This window comes from Vulpes vulpes, chromosome 12 (genome assembly GCF_048418805.1).
Source record: "Vulpes vulpes isolate BD-2025 chromosome 12, VulVul3, whole genome shotgun sequence".
Lineage (NCBI taxonomy): Eukaryota > Metazoa > Chordata > Mammalia > Carnivora > Canidae > Vulpes > Vulpes vulpes.
Window position 1 is genome coordinate 39,272,800 of NC_132791.1, and position 24,219 is coordinate 39,297,018.

Here is a 24,219-nt window from a genome sequence, read left to right on the forward strand (position 1 = left end):
CGTTGTTGCCTGTAAATGATTGAGCCTGTGACAAAGTATATGCTAAACACCATGAACTCAACAGTGACAGCGTGCAAATACCTCAAGGCTATTTCTTCACACTGTTCCAAGTCAGGTTGTGTAGAATGAAGGTCATGCTGTGGTTAGGAGAGAAAATTCTTCTTCCAAGAATTAGGGTTCCCAAAATACGACACTTAGCAATTTCCTTAATTGTTCTGAGTGAGGTGACTCAATTAATTATAATTTTGTTTGAGTAGAAGAAATTACCGTTAGCATGCTATTTGTCTCATCAACCATTCCTCCTATGACTAACCAGTAACGCAGTCTTTTGCAAGTGTATGAGAAGCGACTGCAAGTCATGTTTGGCTCTGATCAGCCACAATAGTGTCCATAGTCAGTAGCTTCATTCTTGAATGTAAAAATGCTATTTGGAAAAGAAAGAAATAAAAGGAGAAGAAAAAGATATATAATATATAGTGTGTGTGTGTGAGGGGTAATGCACACCTTTTCATGCATACACGCAAGTAGACCTCTCTAACTCAATTACTATGAACGCTGAAGGGTGTGGGTGTATGATATTTTGATAAATTGAATGATATTTTAAAGGTACTATTGACTGTAAACAAATAATCATTTCAAGAGATAATTGCTCCTTAATATATCTGCTTGATCTGCTTGGATTTTCATAGTTTAGGTATTCTCAAAATAAGACACAACTACGTAAGCAGGATGGTGAGTGGGCACGGGGATTGGGTGGAGGTGGTGGTGGGTACAATATACACATGCGCATGTACACACATACACACGTAGATGCCCCCAACTAACAGACCATAATTACCCCAGGCAGTACTCTACTGCCAGAAAAATCAAATCTTGTACCATTTTTTTCACAAATATTTATTCATTTCTTCACATGAACTAGGTCTTTGACTGCCATTTCCTTCCCAATGAAGTAAAGTATATTCACAATGGTTGCCCGATTCTTGATGAAGATACAGTGAAGCTTAGACTTTACAGGTAAGCAGCACACATAACCATTCTATGTTAGGCTTTTCCTCTCAATAGGTATTATCATGAGACTAGTTACTAGATTCCAAACAAGAAAATAATCAGTAGAAATTGGGGACCTAAGTAGATGAGGCAAGAACTGAGGTCCACTTTCAACTATATTTGTATCATCTTCCTGGGGGCTTTTCTGTGACAAATTTCAGATCTGTTCCCCTTTACAGTTGTTGTGCAGATCCACCCTCCTACTTATGATGAAAAATAAAAATTACAAAATACAAATTCTTAGTGAGAACTAGGAAAATATATTCCAAAATTGAATGATATTCTTCATTTTGATTATCAGCTGCTTGGTTAATAAGAAGTAGAGTATCTTCTAAGTGTAAACATATTAAATGATAAAATTGTTTAAAAAATCAATTACAGAGTTAAGTACAGAGTGATCGTGTAAGCTAGCAGTTCTACTCTTAAATATATACATAAGGGAAATAAAAGCATTTATTTCCACAAAAACTTGCAGACAGATATTCATGCAGCATTATTCATAATAGCTAAAACGTTGAAACAACCCAACCAGTGAATGTATAAACAAAAGATGGTGTATCCATACAATGGAATGTTATTCAGCCATAAAACAGAATGAAGTACTGATAGATGCTACTACAGCATGGATGAACCTTGAAACCATCATGCTAAATGAAAGATGCCAGACACAAAAGGTCACATACCTTTTCTGGAAAAGGCAAACCGGTAATATGCAGAAAGCAGATTAGCAGTTGCAAGGGCTGGGGGAAGGGCAAATGGGGAGTGATTGCTAGTGGATATGGATTTCTTGTTGAGTTGATAAAATTTTCTGGAATTGGGTGGTTGTGATGGTTGCATAACCTTGTGAATATACTAAAAACCACTGAGTCATGTACTTTAAGAAGGTGAATTTTATGGTATGTGAATTAAATCTCAATAAAAATTAGTTTAAAAATTAAGCTCATGGTTATGGTATTGCTCACTTCGTAGAGGTAACTGACAATGCTGTAGGTGGAGTAGGCTTTTAGATAGATTTTTACTTGGTTTTATTGCTGTTATGACTATATGGCTAAAATATCTTAGTGTGAATTTCCCTTTGGTACTATACTATTGCAAAGAGTTTTGTGGAAGACACTGGGACAGTGACTCATTCTATAGAGAGTTATGATCACCTACTATCACCGAGCATAGGAAACACAAAGGCAAGAATGCATAGGTTTTTGGTGCTCATAATCTGATGCAAAATATGGGCAGATAATTAATAACACAAAAAGTGCTGAAAGGTGTGAACAAAACACTGTGCTCAAAACATGAAATAGTGTCCAAGGATTCCTTATCACCAGCATATTGGCTGTTTGGTCTTTCTAAGACTTTAGAGTTAAAAAATGAACTTTGGACAGCTTGCCTGGAAGGGCTGATAAAGCTGGTGGATTGTGGATCCTCCTACTTCTTTCTTGAGTTTCGAAGGCACAGCCAGGGTAGAGTAGCAGGCGAGAAAGGCTGACACAGAGGAGCTGTGGTTCCCCTTGGTCTTGAGGACATTTGATATAGAATACTCAGAGAAGTCGGAGGCAGAAAATCAGAAAACATGCTTTCCCCGCCTTGCCTCCTCTTCAGCCCTTTTGGTGAGCAGTTCCCCCTCTGTAACATGGAATTACCAGTGTCTCTCATAAGTTTCTGAAGAACAAAAAGATGTTGATGCTTCAGAAACACCTCACCCTTTCACTCCTGAATCAAAACTCAATCCATAAATTACACAGGCTTGGTACTCTTAAATTATACACGTGCTCGAAGTGAGATTCTGAGCTCCCGGCTGTCATTACATATCAGCATGGCTGATGGGTTTGCAAGAAGGTGTTGAAAGAAAGCTCATTGGCCAGGGAGACGGCAGAAAAAGGAATTGACACCAAGATGAGGAGAGGAAAGGAAAAGAACAGAGATTGGGGGGACGGTATATAGCAGAATCCAAACTCTCCCCCTTACGCACATTTTGTAAAGGTCAATCCTTGGATACCGGAAGTACCTGAGCGCTAGTAAATATGGCCTTTGCTGTGTTCTCTCCACAGATTTACTGAGACAGATACCTTCACGGAAACCTTTATCCTGCGGGTCTATCTCCTGGAACCAGACTGTAACATCATCCGTAAGAGTAACAATGTACTGGAGGTGTCAGAATTCTACGGCCTGTCTGGAGCCATTGATAAGAACCTGCTCAGATTTGATTACGAGAGGACGGCTGGCCTGGAGTGTACCGTCAGGCTGGATCCTGTGGGGAGCCGGCTGCCAGCCCACGGTCAGGTGGTCCTGCTGGAGCCTCGGCCAGAGAAACCTCGGGGAGATCAGCCACACAGTTTTTTCCCCAAGTCTCGTATGTATGTTTTAATATATATCTGAATGTTGCTAGGCCTGACAAAAACTTCTGTAAATAGTCAGTTTCCACTGCGACAAAAAATTTTTGCTTGATATAAGGATTTGTCGCTGGTTGAAAACTGTAGGCTCGTGGCTAAGAGTACAGACTTTGGAATCAGTAAGACTTGCGTTTCAAACCGCCTCTGCTCTTTATTTCCTGGGGTGATTTTAGTTAAGTTACTTAACCTGGCTAAGCCTCCATGAAATGGGCTAGGATAGCTCTCCACAGGGTTGAGGCAAGATGGAGTAAATGAGATCCCATGCACAAAGTGTGCTTCACACGGTGTTGGGCTCTTAGCAGGTGCTCAGTGACCGTCAGCTGTTATTATTCATAGTAACAATGGCAGCGGTCGTAAGAGTAATCAGTGCATTTATTAAGTATGATTTGATTACAGATAAGTTTGAGGTAGAGCAGGTGGGCAGTAGCTATGGTTTAAATCAGGAGGAGTTAATAGATAACGTTCCTTCTGCTATTCATTTAATCAGTATATTTTGGGCACCTCCTCTGTGCTTAATAATGCTCTAGGCACTATATGAAGACAATCACAGTCATAGGAATACTTGCATTTGGGCAATAATTTACAGCTAAGGACGTGATTATGCATGAGTCTTCTCATTTAGTGTCCACAACTGTCTGGTTAAGAAATAGAATACTGATTTTGTACATCAAGGAAATGTACAAAAGCCCACTCGAAAAATACGTGGCCTGTGGGTGTCACCCCACAACAGTGAAATGAAGCTGGGCAGAGATACACTATTGCAGAGATGATTGTGGTCTTTAGTGGGAGAGAGCAGGTTGGTTCAGGTGGTCAAAGCATACTTAAAAGAGGGTTTAGTAAAAAGACTAAGGGGACCTGGAAAGGTATCAGGACTCAGGGGTGTGATGAGCACCGTGGGAAGAGAATTTGAATGAGTAGAACAGCATCGGAGTGAGATGACAGACCCCTGGATGTGGATGCTGTGATGGAAGGCTGGCAGTGGAGTATGGAAGGCCAGTCATGATCCATTGACCTATGTGTCAGGGATACTCAGTCATCAGAACACATATTTTATTACTTTTCCCTCAGTGTAACTTTTGGTGGGCAAGGAGCTCAGGAGACAACTGGTCAAACATTCTTCTCAGGAAAAGAAATTCAGGGGTTGTAGAGTAATGCCAACCCCCTCCTTGAATGATTAGAGGTTATGTGTGTGTATTCTTGAGGCAGTGAGAGGGAGTCAGTATTCATGGGAGGGAGGATTGGTTTTTTAATTTTACAATCATACTCTAGTGACTGTCTCAACTCAGTTGCTGAACATTCTAGAACTGGGAACAGAGCTGAGGTGTCCAGGTGGAAGCTGTGCCCTGGGACTGAAGAAAATGGGAAGTGTCAACGTGAGCTGTGAGGAGTTCCTGTTGATGGGGCTTCATTATCAACACACAGATCCCCCTTCTCCCAACATCGACTACATCTCCATCCAGGTGGACCTCACAGATGGCAGGAGCAAAATCGTATACAAGGTAGAACTGGGGGTTATGTGTCTGTATCCTAGGATGACCTGCTGCAAGAGAGCCATTTTCATGGGGGTGCTCATGTTGGCTGCCATGCCACGGACAGTTCCTCCCCTATTATGGGTGGGACTCCCCTTAATAGAACTAGAACTTCAGGCTTGTTGATTTTGCCAGCAAGTGCTTAACCCCAGAGCTATGTGCAGAATATCAGTGTACGATTTCTTGTCACTGGCTGTCTTCTAGCTTTGCCAACACTAAGGCAATGGAGGAAGGACTGGGGCCAACCATGCTATCCTTCTTTCTCCTCTCCTTCAGTCTTCTTTAGCTTGTCATATGGTCTTTTGTAGCACCCTCTCTTTGAGGCTTCATTTGCTCCTTCTTTGTTTGAACCTCTTTTCACCGTTAGAAGAAATCATGGGGCCCACACGTCAACCAGCAAGGCCATGGGAAACAGGGAGCAAGGAGAGGCTCAGTTTCATTATTATGGGCATAGAAGATTATATCCTTTTCCCTCTTCCAGGCTCTAAGATGGAAGACCAGGTCATCAAGGAGACAGGTCCCCTACAGCCTTCTCTATCTTTCAGTTTCAGTTAAATTGTCCTCCTGCCCTTTCCTCTTGTTAATCTCTTCACACTGAAATGAAGGTAGAAGATGAAATCAGTTTATATGAAATATTTAACACGCTACTCAACTGATTTATACACTCTATAATTTGTTTATTTGGGTGAGTGGGGCAACTATGTACCAGCTGAAACAGCTTGGATTTTGTGCTGGTATAAGATGATCCAAGATTACATTCATGAGGGCAGCCTGGGTGGCTCAGCAGTTTAGCTCCTGCCTTTGGCCCAGGGCATGATCCTGGAGTCCTGGGATCTAGTCCCACATTGGGCTCCCTGTGTGGAGCCTGCTTCTCCCTCTGCCTGTGTCTCTGCGTCTCTCTCCATGTGTCTCTCATGAATAAATAAATAGAATCTTAAAAAAAAAAAAAAGATTACATTCATGAAAGACCTCCATCTTTCAAAATTTGTCTTCTCACAGGATTTCTCCCAAGAAACTCAGATTAGGGAACACTGTCACTCCCACAGAATTGATAAGATAAAACATGATACGAAAATGACAAGACAGGATCAGAGAATTTTAGAGTTGAGATGAAAAAAAAAAAACAACTTTGAGATGGTCTGGTCAAATTGATTAGACAAATCACTTGATGAATTTTAAAGGATAGATTTCTGAGCCTAACATCGACAGCTAAGAGCATGAACACTGGACCCATTTTGCCTGGGTTCAAATGTCTGATTAACTAGCTTTTGACCATGGATTTTATGCCTCATTTTAAAAATCTTAAGATGGGGATAATAGAATCTACTTCTTAGGGTAATTGAGAGAAATAAATGAGATAATACTTATAAAGCACTTGTCATGAAGCCTGGTACATAGTAAGTACTGTGCATATTTTGCTAGTTAAAAAAGTGACCTGGGAAAAAATGGATCATCAGCTATGTTTGGGAATAACTGGCCTAGCCCAAACGTCTTGTGTGGTGGTGGTCAGAGAAAGTGCATACTGTGCCCGTACATACACGGCCGTTTTATGACTGAGTCAAGACTAAATTCTAGGTCCACCTATTAGTAGATGTCTTCTCATCTTTTTGACACAAAAATATTTTTTAATTTAATTTATTTTATTTTGAGAGAGAGGGAGAGAGAGGGGGAGTGTGGGACCACAGAGAACAAAAGAGACCATCTCAAGCAGGCTCCATGCTCAGTGCAGAGTCTGCCTGACGCAGGACTCAATCTCAGGACCTGAGATCACTACTCAAGCCAAAATCGAGTCAGATACTTAACTGACCGAGCCACCCAGAAGCCCAAAAACTTCACTTTTATTGCTATCTTACCTCCATTAAAAAATTAGGCTCATTTTTCTTCCTGAACAGATTTTTCTTTTTTACCTCTCTATACTGAGTTAGGGTTTTATTTGTTTCTATTTTTAGATCAGTTTGCGATTTTACCCCTTAAAATGACCTTCTTGTTTTATTAATTAACCCACTCCATAGTCAGTTTGGCATGCCATAAAACACATTCTTTTATGGATATCAAAGTAATATGTTCACTGTGGAGAATACTTTTTTAAAAAGTCAGAAAGCAAAATAGGTTCTATTTCTTCCAATTTATGCACACACACATACACACACTCATGGTAAGGAGTCGTTTGCACCAGTGTTGGATTTGCTTTATGGATCTGAACTTATACTATATTTGAAGTTTTAAAATATTGTCATTTTATTATTTTTTGCTTGTACAGTCCAGCCTCATCAAGTGACTAAATGACTATTTCATCCATAATTTCTTCTAGATTCTTAAGGTTTTCTTGTTTACATTAGCCTTTTAAATCAATCTGAAATGAATTTTAGCATACTGTGAAACACGGAACAGGTTTTTTTTCTCAAATAGCCAAAATTTTCAGCACTATTTGTTGAATAAGGATTTCTGTTTCTCATTGATTTTTGTTGCTTCTTCTATTGTATAGAAAGGTGTTAACGTATACGATTTCAAGTCTAGCTCTTTGTTCCTTAGATTTACCACCTTATTCCTGTGCCAGTATCAGTTATCCTAAATCTAAAAGGTCAATAATACACTTTAATATTTTACAGGCAAGTTCTTCCTTATTACTTATCTTCAACGTTTTCTTATCCATTCTCACCTAATCTTAGTTCTCAGTAAAGAATTAATCCATTTATATTCATTAAAGAAAAGGCCCTAACTATTTTTTATCAGAATTGGATCATAACTATAAAGTATTTTGGAAATAATTGGAATATTAGAGCATTTACCATATTGAGCCTTCTCATCCAGAAATGAGGGGCCTCACTTCATCTAAGCAAACATTCTTTTATATGTTTCTGTAAAATTTGCAGTTTTCTTCTTGTAAGTTGAGCATACCTAATAAGTCCAGTCCTAGGCAGTTTGCTTTTGGGAAATTACTGTGAATAAACACTTTCCACCTTCATTTTATCTTCTCATTGGTTACTGATGATAAATGGGAAAACTATTTTTTTGGTATAATTTTCTTTTATCTGGCTTCTTTCTTGAATTCAATTATTCTAAGAATTTTTAAGTTCTTTGAGCCTTTGAAGACCTAATTATATCTCTCGGTAATGATGATAATTTTGTCCTTTCTTTTTCAGGAATTAGTCCTCTTATTTTTGCTCTATTCCCCACTAGTTTGGCCAGTATAATATTAAGTATAATGATTCTTAAAATAATCTTTGTCATATATTTTATCAATTTTAACTACCCACACTGTCCTTTTTTAATGTTTTTTGCCTTGATTCATCTTTCTTTGAAAGTACTATGGTCACATCTGTTTTTTTCTTTACATGATAACTTTTGATCAACCTTTTACTTTTAATCTTTGTATGTAATTTTATTTTAAATGTCTCTCCTATAAGACACATGTAATTAGAGATATAATTTCAGAATATTTGTCTTGAACATGGGAATATAAGCTATAGTTTTATAATGGATACGTATTTTTTTCTATCATCTTTTTATTTTTTAAAGATTTTATTTATTTGAGAGAGAGAGAGAGAGGAATGAGAGCGTGAGCACAAGTTGGGGGAGGGACAGAGGGTGAAACAGACTCCTCACTGAGCAGGGAGCCCAACGTGGAGCTCAGTCCCAGGACCCTGGGATCATGACCTGAACTGAAGGCAGATGCTTAACCAATGGAGCCACCGAGGTGCCCCTATTACCTTGTTTTATGCTTTCTGGCTAATTAAAAAAAATCATCTTACAATAGAGATTATATTTTCTATGCCTTTTCCTTCACTCATCTGAGAGTCTTTTATCCCATTTTATGTTTTACTGGGATTTATTTCCAAAACTTAAAGCATTGTTTAACTTGTTTTTTTTTTAACACTTAAGATAAAAAATGAAATGAGGTCCCTTAGGTCCTTCCTATATATGATGAGGAGTGATCCTATTTATCCTTTCTCCTGGTGATTGCCCACCTTCCAGGCTTTGTTTATACAATCTGCAATGTTAGCTCTGGCATTTGGTTGTTATCCCTGTTATTCCCTTTTTAAAAGATTTATTTATTTATTCATGAGAGACACAGAGAGAGGCAGAGACACAGGCAGAGGGAGAGGCAGGCTCCCTGCGGGGAGCCCGATGTGGGACTCAATCCCAGGACCCTGGATCAGATGTTCAACCACTGAGCCATCCAGGTGTCCCATACCTGTTATTTCTTAAATCATCTATCTTTTATTTCAAATAAGCTCTTTTGACACTTCTCTCCATTTTGTTAAGATGTTTAAAATAACATATTTCTTTAGGCTTAACTCTAGGCTTAAATGGTCTTGCTGCTCAGCACCAGTCCTTACATACAGTGATTTTCCTATTCTTGAATTTTCAAAATTATTACTCTTTAAATAATTTCTTTTTAAGTAGGCTCCACATCCAGCATGGAGCCCAATCTAGGGCTTGAACTCATGACCCTGAGATCAAGACCTCTGAGATCAGACCTGAGCTGAGATCAAGAGCTGAACTAAGATCGAGAGTCTGATGCTTAACTGAGCCACCTAGGCACCCCTTTAAATGTTTTTTTTTTAATGGCATGTAAAGAATAGATACTTTAAACACTGAGATGTCTCAGCATATCATTAATTTGTCTTCATTAAGCATGCAGTGGGAGAGGAGAGGAGTTGATTTCCTTTTCTCTTTGTTCCTCTTCTCTCTTCTGAGTTTTGCTGGCTAGTTTCAGAACTTATGGTCTTGGGATGGGTGCTTTGTGGGGAGCATTGGGGAGAGAGGGTTTTGATCAGAAACTGATAGAATATGACGTCATGCTGTATAATTCTGGCAAGTGTTTCCAGCTGATTCTTTGTCTCCAGAACAAATTTTGGTTTCTCTGGGGATTCCCCCATCCTGGAGGTCTCTTTCCGGTGGATCTCATTTCCTGAGATCATTTCTTGCCTGAATATTCACTTGCAATTCCTCCCACAGCTCTAGGATGATTTCCACCTTCAGCGGCCTGCTGCTGGGATTTTTTGGCTTCTCACAGATGTACCCAAAAGGTCAGAGTCCAGGATGACTCCAGACCAATCCTCTGTCCCACTTGCCCATATCTGGGAACTCTCATATATTTTCTTCTGCCACAAACAAGGACTATAGGGAGATCCCAGAAGAAGCACCATTATTCTTCTGTGTCTGGCCACTTAGCTTACTCCTGTAAGAGCCCAGCATCAGTCCCTTGTGTTCTTATCTGTGAAAGATACATTGTAAGGCTGGCCTCAAGGAAACTCTCCTGACAAGTGAGACAGAGGTAGCATTGCCCACCTTTCCTCTCCATGGGGGTATGTGAGGTTGGGGATGGAGGGAGTAACTGAGCATAGCAAAGTGGTCTTCTTTACAAATAGATTTTTCTCTTCCCTTCTCAACCCTTTTCTGTTCTTCTAGTGGGTGAGAGGGTTCTAGACCAGTTCCAGACAATTTGCGTTTATAAATTCTTCCTAGAGTATTGGTATCACATTCACTTTGATATCTGATATTTCTTTCATTGGAACTTAAGTTGAGACTGAGCCAAAAAAAAATTTCATTTTCAGCATTTTGTTATATATAGATTACAACTTCTAGTCCAATGTCCAGTGTTCAGCATATTGAATGTGACTCTTATCATTTAGTGTTGTTCTTAACAGTCCCATAATAACCAGCATCTTCTGCTCTGAGGATTCTTTCTCATAGCACCTGTTGACACCTCAGACTCCAAGATGCAATTTCCTGGTTTCTCTGGAGATCCTCATTACTGGGGCCTTTTGCTCATAGCTCTCTCATTTGAGGAGGATGCATTTCTAGCCTGACTGGTAACTTTTTAAATTACCTACTCCTCACTTGGGGACTCGGGGTCTTAACTAACTAGACAACTGAGCCACCATCCTTCAGTTGCATGAGTACTGAGTTATAGAGACATTTCCCTTCATCTTGCCTTAGCCATCTTTAAAACCATATGACAGGAAGTGGGTACAGCAGCCAGAGGAGGTTGGTAGCATGTGCCAGGCACTGCTGAGTGCTTTACTTTGGCTATCTCACTTAATCCTTGGGGGTTAATCCTTGGGGGTTCACTATTTCCATGTTACAAATGGGGGGAAAATATTTAGGAGTTAAATATCCTGTTTAAATAAAATCACACAAATCATAAGTGCTAGAGATAGTGTCAAAGGGCAGTTACTTCCTTTTTTCTTTTTTAAAGATTTTGTTAGAAGAGAGAGAAAGAGCAGAGGGAGAAGCACCCCCCCCCATGGAGCAGGGACCCCAATTTGTGGCTCCATCCCAGGACCCTGGGATCATGACCCGAGCCAAAGGCAGGCGCTTAACTGACTGAGCCACCCAAGCATCCCAGGACAGCTCCTTCTGATGCCAAAATGAATGTCCCTTTTCAACCCTGGCTACATATTAGACTCACTGGAGAACTTTAAAAATACCAATTTTCTGGTCCCTTTTGGGGAACAATTAAATTAGAACCTGCAGAGATGGAGCTTGGGCATCAGTATATGTTTAAAACTCTCCAACGATTCTAATGTGCAGCCAGGCTTCAAGTCATTTCCGAACACACCATACTATTAACCATGTACGTGATAGCTTCATTCATATTACTTCCCCTTTGTATTTTCTTTCCCCTTCAAAAGTCAGAGAGCGCGTGGTTGCCCGTCTATATCAGACCTGGCATTCCTAATCAGATTCCAAGGGCTGCGTTCATGGCCATGTTTACTCTGGAAGTGGATCAGTTCATCCTGACCTCTTTGACTACATCCGTTCTGGATTGTGAAGAGGACGAGACCCCGAAGTCCTTGCTGGTGTTTAACATTACTAAAGCGCCACTCCAGGGCTACGTGACTCATCTCTGGGATCACACCAGACCGGTCTCCTCATTCACCTGGAAAGATCTCAGTGACCTGCAGATAGCCTATCAGCCACCGAATAGCAGCCATTCTGTGCGGAGACATTATGAGGTAAGAAAAAAGGAGACAGAGCGTCAGCCTATTTGGTTTCCAGAGTTATTGGAGAGGGAAGCCACTTCCCCTCACCTTCAGGCTAGTTTGTAGGGTCAGTGCCTCAGAGGAGAATCAATCACTGTAAATCTGGGCCACACTCAGATGCCAAGAGGAGCCAGGTTATGCAAATTAATAAACCCATGGGTTGAGGGTGGGGAACAGAGACTGTGGGGAGCAGAAGAAAGAGCTGCAGCTTCGGAGGCAGCTGCACCCAAGCTCCGGTGATTGCTGCCCTGTTTGAAAACAGACAAATATGGACACACCCAGGGTAGCCTTAGCTCTTGTTCTTTCAGAGGAGTTGGAAATCTGTAAGTTTTTTGTCAAAATGTTTCAATTTCTAAATATGAAATACATATTAAAAGTTCTAAAACAAATAAAAAGTTGTTTTTTTATGTGTACAATTTTTTAATAAATTAATTTTTTATTGGTGTTCAATTTACCAACATACAGAATAACACCCAGTGCTCATCCCGTCAAGTGCCCCCCTCAGTGCCCGTCACCCATTCACCCCCACCCCCTGCCCTCCTCCCCTTCCACCACCCCTGGTTCATTTCCCAGAGTTGGGAGTCTTTATGTTCTGTCTCCCTTTCTGATCTTTCCCACACATTTCTTCTCCCTTCCCTTATATTCCCTTTCACTATTATTTATATTCCCCAAATGAATGAGAACATACACTGTTTGTCCTTCTCCGATTGACTTACTGCACTCAGCATAATACCCTCCAGTTCCATCCACGTCGAAGCAAATGGTGGGTATTTGTCGTTTCTAATGGCTGAGTAATATTCCATTGTATACATAAACCACATCTTCTTTATCCATTCATCTGTCGATGGACACCGATGCTCCTTCCACAGTTTGGCTATTGTGGACATTGCTGCTAGAAACATCGGGGTGCAGGTGTCCCAGCGTTTCATTGCATCTGAATCTTTGGGGTAAATCCCCAGCAGTGCAATTGCTGGGTCGTAGGGCAGGTCTATTTTTAACTCTTTGAGGAACCTCCACACAGTTTTCCAGAGTGGCTGCACCAGTTCACATTCCCACCAACAGTGTAAGAGGGTTCCCTTTTCTCCGCATCCTCTCCAACATTTGTTGTTTCCTGCCTTGTTAATTTTCCCCATTCTCACTGGTGTGAGGTGGTATCTCATTGTGGTTTGATTTGTATTTCCCTGATGGCAAGTGATGCAGAGCATTTTCTCCTGTGCATGTTGGCCATGTCCATGTCTTCCTCTGTGAGATTTCTCTTCATGTCTTTGCCCATTTCATGATTGGATTGTTTGTTTCTTTGGTGTTGAGTTTAATAAGTTCTTTATAGATCTTGGAAACTAGCCCTTTATCTGATATGTCATTTGCAAATATCTTCCTCCATTCTGTAGGTTGTCTTTTAGTTTTGTTGACTGTATCCTTTGCTGTGCAAAAGCTTCTTATCTTGATGAAGTCCCAATAGTTCATTTTTGCTTTTGTTTCTTTTGCCTTCGTGGATGTATCTTGCAAGAAGTTACTGTGGCCGAGTTCAAAGAGGGTGTTGCCTGTGTTCTCCTCTAGGATTTTGATGGACTCTTGTCTCACATTTAGATCTCTCATCCATTTTGAGTTTATCTTTGTGTATGGTGCAAGAGAGTGGTCTAGTTTCATTCTTCTGCATGTGGATGTCCAATTTTCCCAGCACCATTTATTGAAGAGACTGTCTTTCTTCCAATGGTTAGTCTTTCCTCCTTTATTGAATATTAGTTGACCATAAAATTCAGGGTCCACTTCTGGGTTCTCTATTCTGTTCCATTGATCTATGTGTCTGTTTTTGTGCCAGTACCACACTGTCTTGATGACCACAGCTTTGTAGTACAACCTGAAATCTGGCATTGTGATGCCCCCAGCTATGGTTTTCTTTTTTAAAATTCCCCTGGCTATTCGGGGTCTTTTCTGATTCTACACAAATCTTAAAATAATTTGTTCTAACTCTCTAAAGAAAGTCCATGGTATTTTGATAGGGATTGCATTAAACATGTAAATTGCCCTGGGTAACATTGAGATTTTCACAATATGAATTCTGCCAATCCATGAGCATGGAATATTTTTCCATCTCTTTGTGTCTTCCTCAATTTCTTTCAGAAGTGCTCTATAGTTTTTAGGGTATAGATCCTTTACCTCTTTGGTTAGGTTTATTCCTAGGTATCTTATGCTTTTGGGTGCAATTGTAAATGGGATTGACTCCTTAATTTCTCTTTCTTCAGTCTCATTGTTAGTGTATAGAAATGCCATTGATTTCTGGGCATTGATTTTGTATCCTGCCACGCTACCAAATTGCTGTATGAGTTCTAGCAATCTTGGGGTGGAGGCTTTTGGGTTTTCTATGTAGAGTATCATGTCATTGGCGAAGAGGGAGAGTTTGACTTCTTCTTTGCCAATTTGAATGCCTTTAATGTCTTTTTGTTGTCTGATTGCTGAGGCTAGGACTTCCAATACTATGTTGAATAGCAGTGGTGAGAGTGGACATCCCTGTCTTGTTCCTGATCTTACGGGAAAGGCTCCCAGTGCTTCCCCATTGAGAATGATATTTGCTGTGGGCTTTTCATAGATGGCTTTTAAGATGTCGAGGAAATTTCCCTCTATCCCTACACTCTGAAGAGTTTTGATCAGGAATGGATGCTGTATTTTGTCAAATGCTTTCTCTGAATCTAATGAGAGGGTCATATGGTTCTTGGATTTTCTCTTGCTGATATGATGAATCACATTGATTGTTTTACATGTGTTGAACCAGCCTTGTGTCCCGGGGATAAATCCTACTTGGTCATGGTGAATAATTTTCTTAATGTGTTGTTGGATCCTATTGGCTAGTATCTTGTTGAGACTTTTTGCATCCATGTTCATCAGGGATATTGGTCTGTAATTCTCCTTTTTGGTGGGGTCTTTGTCTGGTTTTGGAATTAAGGTGATGCTGGCCTCATAGAACGAATTTGGAAGTACTCCATCTCTTTCTATCTTTCCAAACAGCTTTAGTAGAATAGGTATGGTTTCTTCTTTAAACGTTTGATAGAATTCCCCTGGGAAGCCATCTGGCCCTGGACTCTTGTGTCTTGGGAGGTTTTTGATGACTGCTTCAATTTCCTCCCTGGTTATTGGCCTGTTCAGGTTTTCTATTTCTTCCCGTTCCAGTTTTGGTAGTTTGTGGTTTTCCAGGAATACATCCATTTCTTCTAGATTGCCTAATTTATTGGCGTAGAGCTGTTCATAGTATGTTTTTAAAATTGTTTGTATTTCCTTGGTGTTGGTAGTGATCTCTCCTTTCTCATTCATGATTTTATTGAGTCTTCTCTCTCTTCTTTTTAATAAGGTTGGCTAATGGTTTATCTATCTTATTAATTCTTTCAAAGAACCAACTCCTGGTTCTGTTGATCTGTTCCACAGTTCTTCTGGTCTCGATTTCGTTGAGTTCTGCTCGAATTTTAATTAACTCTCTTCTTCTGCTGGGCGTAGGGTCCATCTGCTGTTTTTTCTCTAGCTCCTTTATGTGTAAGGTTAGCTTTTGTATTTGAGTTCTTTCCAGTTTTTGAATGGATGCTTGTATTGCGATGTAGTTCCCCCTCAGGACTGCTTTTGCTGCATCCCAAAGATTTTGAACAGTTGTATCTTCATTCTCATTAGTTTCCATGAATCTTTTTAATTCTTCCTTAATTTCCTGGTTGACCCTTTCATCTTTTAGCAGGCTGGTCCTTAACCTCCACGTGTTTGAGGTCCTTCCAAACTTCTTGTTGTGATTTAGCTCTCATTTCAAGGCATTATGGTCTGAGAATATGCAGGGGACGATCCCAATCTTTTGGTATCGGTTCAGACCCAATTTGTGACCCAGTATGTGGTCTATTCTGGAGAAAGTTCCATGTGCACTTGAGAAGAATGTGTATTCAGTTGAGTTTGGATGTAAAGTTCTATAGATATCTGTGAAATCCATCTGGTCCAGTGTATCATTTAAAGCTCTCGTTTCTTTGGAGATGTGCTTAGAAGACCTATCGAGGGTAGAAAGAGCTAGATTGAAGTCACCAAGTATAAGTGTATTATTATCTAAGTATTTCTTCACTTTGGTTATTAATTGGTTTAAGTATTTGGCAGCTCCCACATTCGGAGCATATATATTGAGGATCAAACAAAAAGTTCTAAAACATATTGTGGCAGCTACAAAATTGTATTTCTGAGAGCCACATTTGGCCCAGAGCTCACCAGTTTGAGAACTCTTGTGTCCTTAATGTCCTTTCTACAATACATAGACCATGGATGGAAGTTAGAGATGACTCTGTCCACAATCCTTTCACTAACAAATTCTGTTTTTAAAAAATATTTATTTATTCATTTGAGAGAGAGAGCACAAGTTGGAGGGGTAGGGAGAGGGAGAGAGAATCTCAAGCAGACCTCATGCTGAGTGTGGAGTCCAATTTGGAGCTCTATCCCGTGAACCCAAGATTATGACCTGAGCTGAGCTCAGGTCACTCAACCCCCTGTGCCACCCAAGTGCCCCTCATTAATAAATTCTATTCCCTCTTGTTTGGAGGAGTGTTTTACTGGGATCCTAAATTTTAATGAGTAACACTGACTCCAGGTAGGAGATTCTATAATTTCTTTGGAGAACTAATTTCCCTATCAATCACTTTCCTGTCAGAAAAGTCCTCTTTCTGTCTAATCTAAGTACTTTCTGCTGCTGTTCCAGGCTCTTTCATCTTTCTTTTGGATGGGAGTTGAGAACAGCTGGTTACAGTCTGTGCATAATAACCCTTACCAAACTTACCTACCAGCAAGTTGATTTGAACATGAACAGGATGGAAAGTTTAAATGAGCAGATTGATACAGACTTGACTTCAGGTTTATTAAGGAAAATGAGCGTCCCTGGGGTTCCAAATTGTCCTCCCTCTAATTTAGGCATTTTCAGCATTTCGCCTCCAGGGCAGACAAAAGACTTCAGGCTGTAAATGCCATGCTTTGCCCTTTGCTTTTTTTTTTTTTCATAATAGTAAGTGGCAGCTGTTTTTTTCTTTCTTACTCTCACTTCTCATTCCTTCCATATTATAAAGTAATTTCTCTTTAGACGTCTGGTTTTACCCTGAACTCATAAATAAAGCACAGCTACTCAGGCTGCTTCATGTGTCTTTTCCTGCATTGTATAATGTAATCTTAAAGCAGAACCTGTCCAAATATGTGATTTTGTTGTTGTTGTTGTTAGAAGGTGACTTTTTAATTTTCTCAGTGGCGATTAGACGCTTTGCAGATTATGTGGGTTGGAAGCCCTCGGCTCATTCAGCCACCTGGAGTGGGACCCCTGAGAGCAGAACAATGGCCAACCCTTCCGAGGACTGTAATGCCAAGGTGGTCCGTTCTTTCAGCCATGAAAATTCAAACTCATTTTATAGGTACTCTGTTGGTTTGAGAACAGTGTTTCTTAGTGAGCATGTGACATATGATTTTATATGGCTCGACCTAATAGATATTTACATTACATCTCCAAAAGACATCTCCACCTGGGTATGGTTTCATTTTCAGTCTGTTACTTTGGCAGTCTTGAATCTGTTTCTTTTGTTGGTAGTATTTGCTGATATGTTGCCATTTGATAATTTATCCTCTCTGATGACTAAATGGACATCATTGTCAAATGGACATTTTTCAAAAGTAGGCATGTGCCTTCCATTTCTGTGTTATACGTTATCCTCCCATGTCAGCATCTCATGCAATGTGTGCATAACACATAATAAGGTTCAAAACTTCTCTTCCTTCTGCCCCTCACTCCCTGCCTCCCCTCAACCCCTGCTCGGGCTCTCTCAAATAAATAAATAAATAAATAAATAAATAAATAAATAAAATCTTTAAAAATACCATATCATATAGCACCATTTATTACTGATGGATTTCATGGAGGCAAATAAAATCTGGATATTTAAAACTATGTTTGGAGAAATAGATGCCTCTGGACCAGGGCCTCTTACAGGCAGTACCAATGGCATTTTGCACTGGATAATTCTATATTGTGGGGTCTGTCCTGTGCATGGAGCATCCCTGGCCTCTATCCACTATTAGTGGTCAGTAGTACCACCCACCATGAATACCCACTTTTGAGACCAGAAATGTTTCCAGCTATTCCCAAATGTCTCCTGGAGGGAGGGGGGACAAAGTCTCCCTCAATTAAAATCCACTGCTCTAGACCCTATGCCTGTGAAAGAGCTGGATTGGTCTGATGCTGGTCTCCTGAGCAATTGCAGGAATCTTTCTCCAGCATATTTGCTTTCAGGTTAAAAGCTTCTTTTATGGGAAGGAAAATTTAAAAATACTGTTAACTAAGGAATAAGATCTAGAGCCTGAAATTGTGAGCTCAGGTTGCCAAAAATGAGATCAGGTGGGGCACCTGGGTGGTTCAGTCCATTAAGCATCTAACTCTTGATTTCAGCTCAGATCATGATCTCAGGGTTGTGAGATGGGCTCCATACTCAGCGGGGAGTCTGCTTCTCTCCTCCCACATCCCCTCCCCCTGCTCTCTCTCTCTTTCTTTCTTTCTATCTCTCTCACTCTCTGTCTCTAAAATAAATAAGTAAATCTTTTAAAAAGAGGGGTCAGGCAACAGCAGAAACCTAAATCTGTTTTGCCTCCATCTGTGGTGTATAGTGTATACCCCAGGGAATAATGGTATTTTATGCTATAAATTGTCAATGTGTGATTCTTATGCAATTGTTTGTTTACAGGTGGAGGTGGAGGTTTATGACTTCTTCTTTGAAAGGAGTGCGCCTATTACGGTCCACATCTCCATCAGAACAGCAGATACAAATGCCCCGAGAGTGTCCTGGAACACAGGTGAAACTCAGTATGGGGTGTCAAGCAACATAGCCCTGAAGGGAAGGCAGGAAAGTTTATGGGTTGGGAAAGAAAGGTTGTTTTCTTCCCATTTCACACATGAAGCAACTGAAACCCAGACAAGTTAAGGGAATCAGATGGTTGTTTTTGTTTTGTTTTGTTTTTCCTACTGGCAGGGTGAGAAATTTAAATCCAGGATTCCTGTGTGGTGAAGCCAAGTTTTTCCTTTGTAGGAAATAAGCCAGAAGGACACCTTTCAACTGAATGAGGCAAAAAAGTGACTATTTGTGATATTGAACTATAGTTGGACATAGAGAGAAAAAGTCTCCAACTCTGACTATTCAGAGGGAAGAAAGGAAGCTGTAGACTAATTCATTGTCCTGTTTTTAGGACATGCAAGGATGCCATAATACATGAATAAGAGCTTTAACTGATTTGTTTTAAAAGAAGGTCACTTGTGAGTGGTCTTATAATGCAATGTGTATATTTAGATCAGATGTACATGGGGGAATGTGAATGAAGATTTTCTCCTTTCCCACTGATCCCACTGATAGCATTCAAAACATACTTATAAGTGATGGTGGTAGGCTCTGTTAAGGGGAAAATATTTGTGTCTGATTTAAGTCCTCAGGTTGTGGCTTACACACACACATACACACTCACATGCCCTTGCACGAGGGTACCCACACACATGTTTGTATGTGTGTGAGCTTCAGGTGTGTGGAGAACATGGATTGAGCAGTCTTGCAGGTTCTACGTCCCATTCTACTTCTGTTAGAGGGATAATGAAAGAAAAGAAGGAATTGATAACATGCAGTTTAGTAATGATCACATATTAAGTGGATTACTGCTTGAGCATAAAGATTTAATACTCTGTATTATCTGTAAAACTCAAGCTGGTTAAGAGAGCTCAAAATCTGGTTTTGGCTATTTGGATATGAGAATCTTTTTTAAAATGAATTTTTACCTATTATGAACTTAATATATGTTCGTCATTGAAAACTTGGAAAGTGTATTAAACAATAGGAATGAATGAAAGGTTAATAATAATAATGATGGTAACAATGATGAATGGATAGTAATGAGTAAATGAATGAAACAGTAATGAATCAATAAAATCATTTACTTCACCATGAAGACAGAACCACTGTTAATATTTTGCTGTATATACTTCTAGTCTTCTTGTTTGCTCTTCTGCTATCTCCCATGATGCCTGGTACTGTGCTGTACCATACACTCTTGGCTTCAGAACCCTTATTACCAGTCACAGTCATAGAGATTCTTTTTTTTTCTTTTTAATTTTTAAGTCGGCTCCACACCCAGCATGGAGCCCAGTGTGGGGCTTGAACTCATGACCCTGAGGTCAAGACCTGAACCAAGACAAAGAGTAATAAGATGCTTCACCAGTTGAGGCACCCAGGCACCCTTAACAGAAATTATTTATAAGTGCTTGTCCTTTCTCCCTTCTTTCCTCCCTTCTTTCTTTCTTTTCTTCCTCCATCCCTTCTTTCCCCCCTTTTCTTTCTCTCTCTCTCCTTCTTCATACTGTATGTCCTATCCCAAGTTCCCTAGCCAGCAGTCCTTGAGGCAGGTCATATGAACTAACCCTATACTGAAAACAAGAAGAGGAAAAGGAAATTGTGGGGAACAAATAAAAAGGTGGCATGACAAAGTTTATGAGAAAGTGAAGTTGATTGTTAGCCATGCTGGTGTCTCCAGAAGGAGATGGAACCACTGTGTGTGGTCAGTCAGGGGTGGGATGGGGAAGGGGTGAATAGTCTCTCTCTTAGCTGCTTTCCATCTCCTGTCTCACTGTGGTCAGTTTGCCTCAATGGATGTCGACTCCCCACATGTCCATGATGTGCTACCTGGCCCCTCTTTGTGACTACTACACAAACTCCCTGTGTCCCCTGGTGTAGGACCTGGCCATGGTCACAAGGGTAAGTCATGCCAAAACCTGGCCCTTGCCCAAGAGAATGGTTGAGGCAACCAGCCATATCAGTAGATGAGGCAAAGGTGGCAGCCAGAACTTTATAATTGTGAGGACTCTGGGGACCCTTGTGGGGCTGCTGCTGCAGGAAAGGGGGCACATGGTCATAGCCAGGGAGGCAGGGAAAGCTGGACAGGTTTGAAAGCGAGTGTAACCCAGTCCATCCATGATTCTTTTGCTCGCTAAAATTACCTGGATGCCATCTTCGAAAAATTCCTTGTGGACATTTTTGAATGAGAGAACACTGGGAACATCTATTCTTTCCTTTAATATTTATATTCTGGCATCACCATGCCTCCAATGGATATATAAGGAACCAGTTGTCAGATTGGAGTTAATAGTATGAAAAGGATATTTTCCTGCACCTAGGTGGTGCAGTTGGTTAAATGTCTGACTCTTGGCTTCAGCTCAGGTCGTGATCTCAGGGTCATGAGATTGAGCCCTACATAGGACTCCATGCTGAGTGTGGAGTTTGCTTGAGTTTCCCTCTCCCTCTACTTCTCCTTCTGGTTCTCCCTTCTGCACTCTTTCTCTCAAATAAATAAATAAATAAATAAATAAATAAATCTTAGAAAAAGAAAATATTACCAAAAATAAAAGCTAAATTCCAATTTCTTGAAAAGCTTTCAAAGATACAATTTTCAACTAGTTTTGTGAGTGAAAATTCATTAATCTTTTCTTAAAATAGCATGTTGGCATGTCATAGAACTTTCAGGACAGTTTTCTGTTTTCTCTTGTAGGTCTGAGTCTTCTAGAGGGGCAATCTCGGGCCATCACTTGGGAACAGTTTCAGATTGTCGACAATGATGACATCCATGCTGTCCAGCTGGTCACGGTGGGCGGCCTGCAGCATGGACGACTTACACTAAGAGGTGAAATATCAGCCTCTCTAACCTAGAAGAGAACCCAAGAAATAGTGTCTCCAAAGGCAGATCATATTTAACAGGATGTACATAGCATCTTTTGGTCCTCATTTCTTTCTCTTTTTTTCTCCCAAGTTTTAATTTAAATTCTAGTTGATTAACATATAGTGTAATATTGGTTTAGAAGTAGAATTTAATGATTCATTAATTACATATAACATCCAGTGCTCATCACAAGTGTCTTCCTTAATACCATCCTCCACCTACCTCCCCTCCATTAACCCTCAGTTTGTTCTCTATAGTTAAGAGTTTCTTAATGTTTCCTTCCCTCTCTTTTTCCCCCTCCTTCTGTGTTCATCTGTTTTGTTTCTTATATTCCACATGTGAGTGAAATCATACGGTATTTGTCTTTCTCTGATTGACTTATTTTGCTTAGCATAATATACTCTAGCTCTATCCATGTCATTGCGAATGGCAAGATCTCATTCTTTTGGATGGCTGAGTATTATTCCAGTGTGTGTGTGTGTGTGTGTGTGTGTGTATTCCACACCATTGTGTGTACACAACTTCTTTATCCATTCATCAGTCGGTAGACATTTGGGCTCTTTCCATAATTTGGCTATAGTTGACAATACTGCTATAAACATCGGAGTGTATATACCCTTTTGAATCAGTATTTTTTTCTTTTTTTTTTTAATCAGTATTTTTGTATACATTGAGTAAATACCTAGTAGTGTAATTGCTGGGTCATGGGTAGTTCTATTTTTAACTTTTTGGGGAAACTTAATACTGTTTTCCAGAGTGGTTACACCAGTTTGTATTCCCATCAACAGTGCAAGAGGGTCCCCCTTTATCCACATCCTCACCAACATCTACTCTTTCTTATGTTGTTCATTTTAGCCATTTTGACAGGTATGGAGTGGTATCTCTTCATAGTTTTGATTTGTATTTCCCTGGTGATGAGTGATGTTGAGCATCTTTTCATGTGTCTGTTGGCCATCTGTGGATCTTTGGAAAAATGTCTATTCATGTCTTATGCCTATTTGTTAAGTGGATTATTTGTTTTTTGGGTGGCAAGTTTGCTATATATATTAGATACTAACCCTTTATCAGATATGTCATTTGCAAATATTTTCTCCCTTTCTGTAGGTTGCCTTTTAGTTTTGTGGATTGTTTCCTTCACTGTGCAGAAGCTTTTTGTCTTGATGAAGTCCTAATAGTTCATTTTTGCTTTTGTTTCTCTTGCCTCTGGAGATGCGTCTAGTAAGAAGTTACTGTGACTGAAGTTAAAAAGATTGTTGCTTGTGTTCTCCTCTAGGATTTTGATTGTTTCTTGTATCACATTTAGGTCTTTCATCCATTTTGAATTGATTTTTGTGTATGGTATAAGAAAGTGGTCCATTTTTATCCTTCTGTATGTTACTGTCCAGTTTTCCCAACATCAATTGTTGAAAAGACTATCTTTCTTCTATTGGATATTCTTTTCTGTTTTGTTAAAGATTAGCTGACCATAGAGTTGAGGGTCCATTTATGTGTTTTCTATTCTATTCCATTGATCTGTGTGTCTGTTTTTGTGCTAGTACCATACTGTCTTGATGATTACAGCTTTGTAATATAGCCTGAAGTCTGGAATTGTGACGCCTCCAGTTTTGCTTTTCTCTTTCAAGATTGTTTTAGCAATTCAGGGTCTTCTGTGGTTCTATACAAATTTTAGAATTGTTTTTTTCTAGCTCTGGGAAAAATGCTAGTGGTATTTTGATGGAGATTGCATTAAATATGTTGATTGTTTTGGGTAGCATAGATATTTTAACATTTGTTCTTCCAATCCATAAGCATGGAATATTTTTCCATTTCTTTGTGTTATCTTCAATCTCTTTCATAAGTGTTCTGTAGTTTTCAGAGTACAGATCTTGTACCTCTTTCGTAGGTTTATTCTTAGATATCTTAGGGGTTTTTTTGCAATTGTAAATGGGATTGATTCCTTGATTTCTCTTTCTGCTACCTCATTATCAGTGTATAGAAATTCAACAGATTTCTGTACCTTGATTTTGTATCCTACAACTTTGCTAAATTCATCTGTCAGTTCTAGCAATATTTTGGTGGAAACTTTTGAGTTTTCTCCATGGAGCCATCTGCAAATAGTGAAAGTTTTACTTCTTCCTTGATAATTTGGGTGCCTTTTATTTCTTGTTGTCTGATTGCTGAGGCTAGGACTTCCAGTACTGTGTAAAATAAAAATGGTCAGAGTGGACATCCTTGTCTTGTTCTTGATCGTAGAGGAAAAGCTTTCAGTTTTTCCCCATTAGGGATGATACTTGCTGTGAGTCTTTTGTATATGGTCTTTATGATATTGAGGTATGTTCCCTCTATCCCTACTTTGTTGAGGATTTTTATCAAGAATGAATGCTGTATTTTGTCAAATGCTTTTTCTGAACCTATTGGGAGGATCATATGATTCTTATCCTTTCTTTTATTTATGTGGTATATTATGTTGATTAATTTGCAAATGTTGAACCACCAGTGCAGCCTAGGAATAAATCTAACTTAATCATGGTGACTGATTCTTTTAATGTA

At 39.7% G+C, this 24,219-nt stretch overlaps 1 protein-coding gene across 14 annotated transcripts in view; it reads left to right on the plus strand.

The window, feature by feature from the left end:
- The window catches only part of FREM1 (FRAS1 related extracellular matrix 1), a 167,416-nt gene that overhangs the window by 32,714 nt on the left and 110,483 nt on the right, over positions 1-24,219 (plus strand). For 12 of the 14 annotated variants that reach the window (XR_011995551.1, XR_011995553.1, XR_011995555.1 and 9 more), the window contains exons 3-8: positions 923-1,017; positions 3,096-3,397; positions 4,740-4,936; positions 11,608-11,931; positions 18,684-18,792; positions 21,523-21,654. Coding sequence is in view for 5 of the 14 variants with exons in the window: in XM_072728241.1 (XP_072584342.1) it covers positions 923-1,017; positions 3,096-3,397; positions 4,740-4,936; positions 11,608-11,931; positions 18,684-18,792; positions 21,523-21,654 (1,159 nt within the window). In the remaining 9 variants the exon portion in view is untranslated. The remainder of the gene's footprint in view (positions 1-922; positions 1,018-3,095; positions 3,398-4,739; positions 4,937-11,607; positions 11,932-18,683; positions 18,793-21,522; positions 21,655-24,219) is intronic. The other 2 variants (XM_072728243.1, XM_072728244.1) reach the window with 1 other exon arrangement.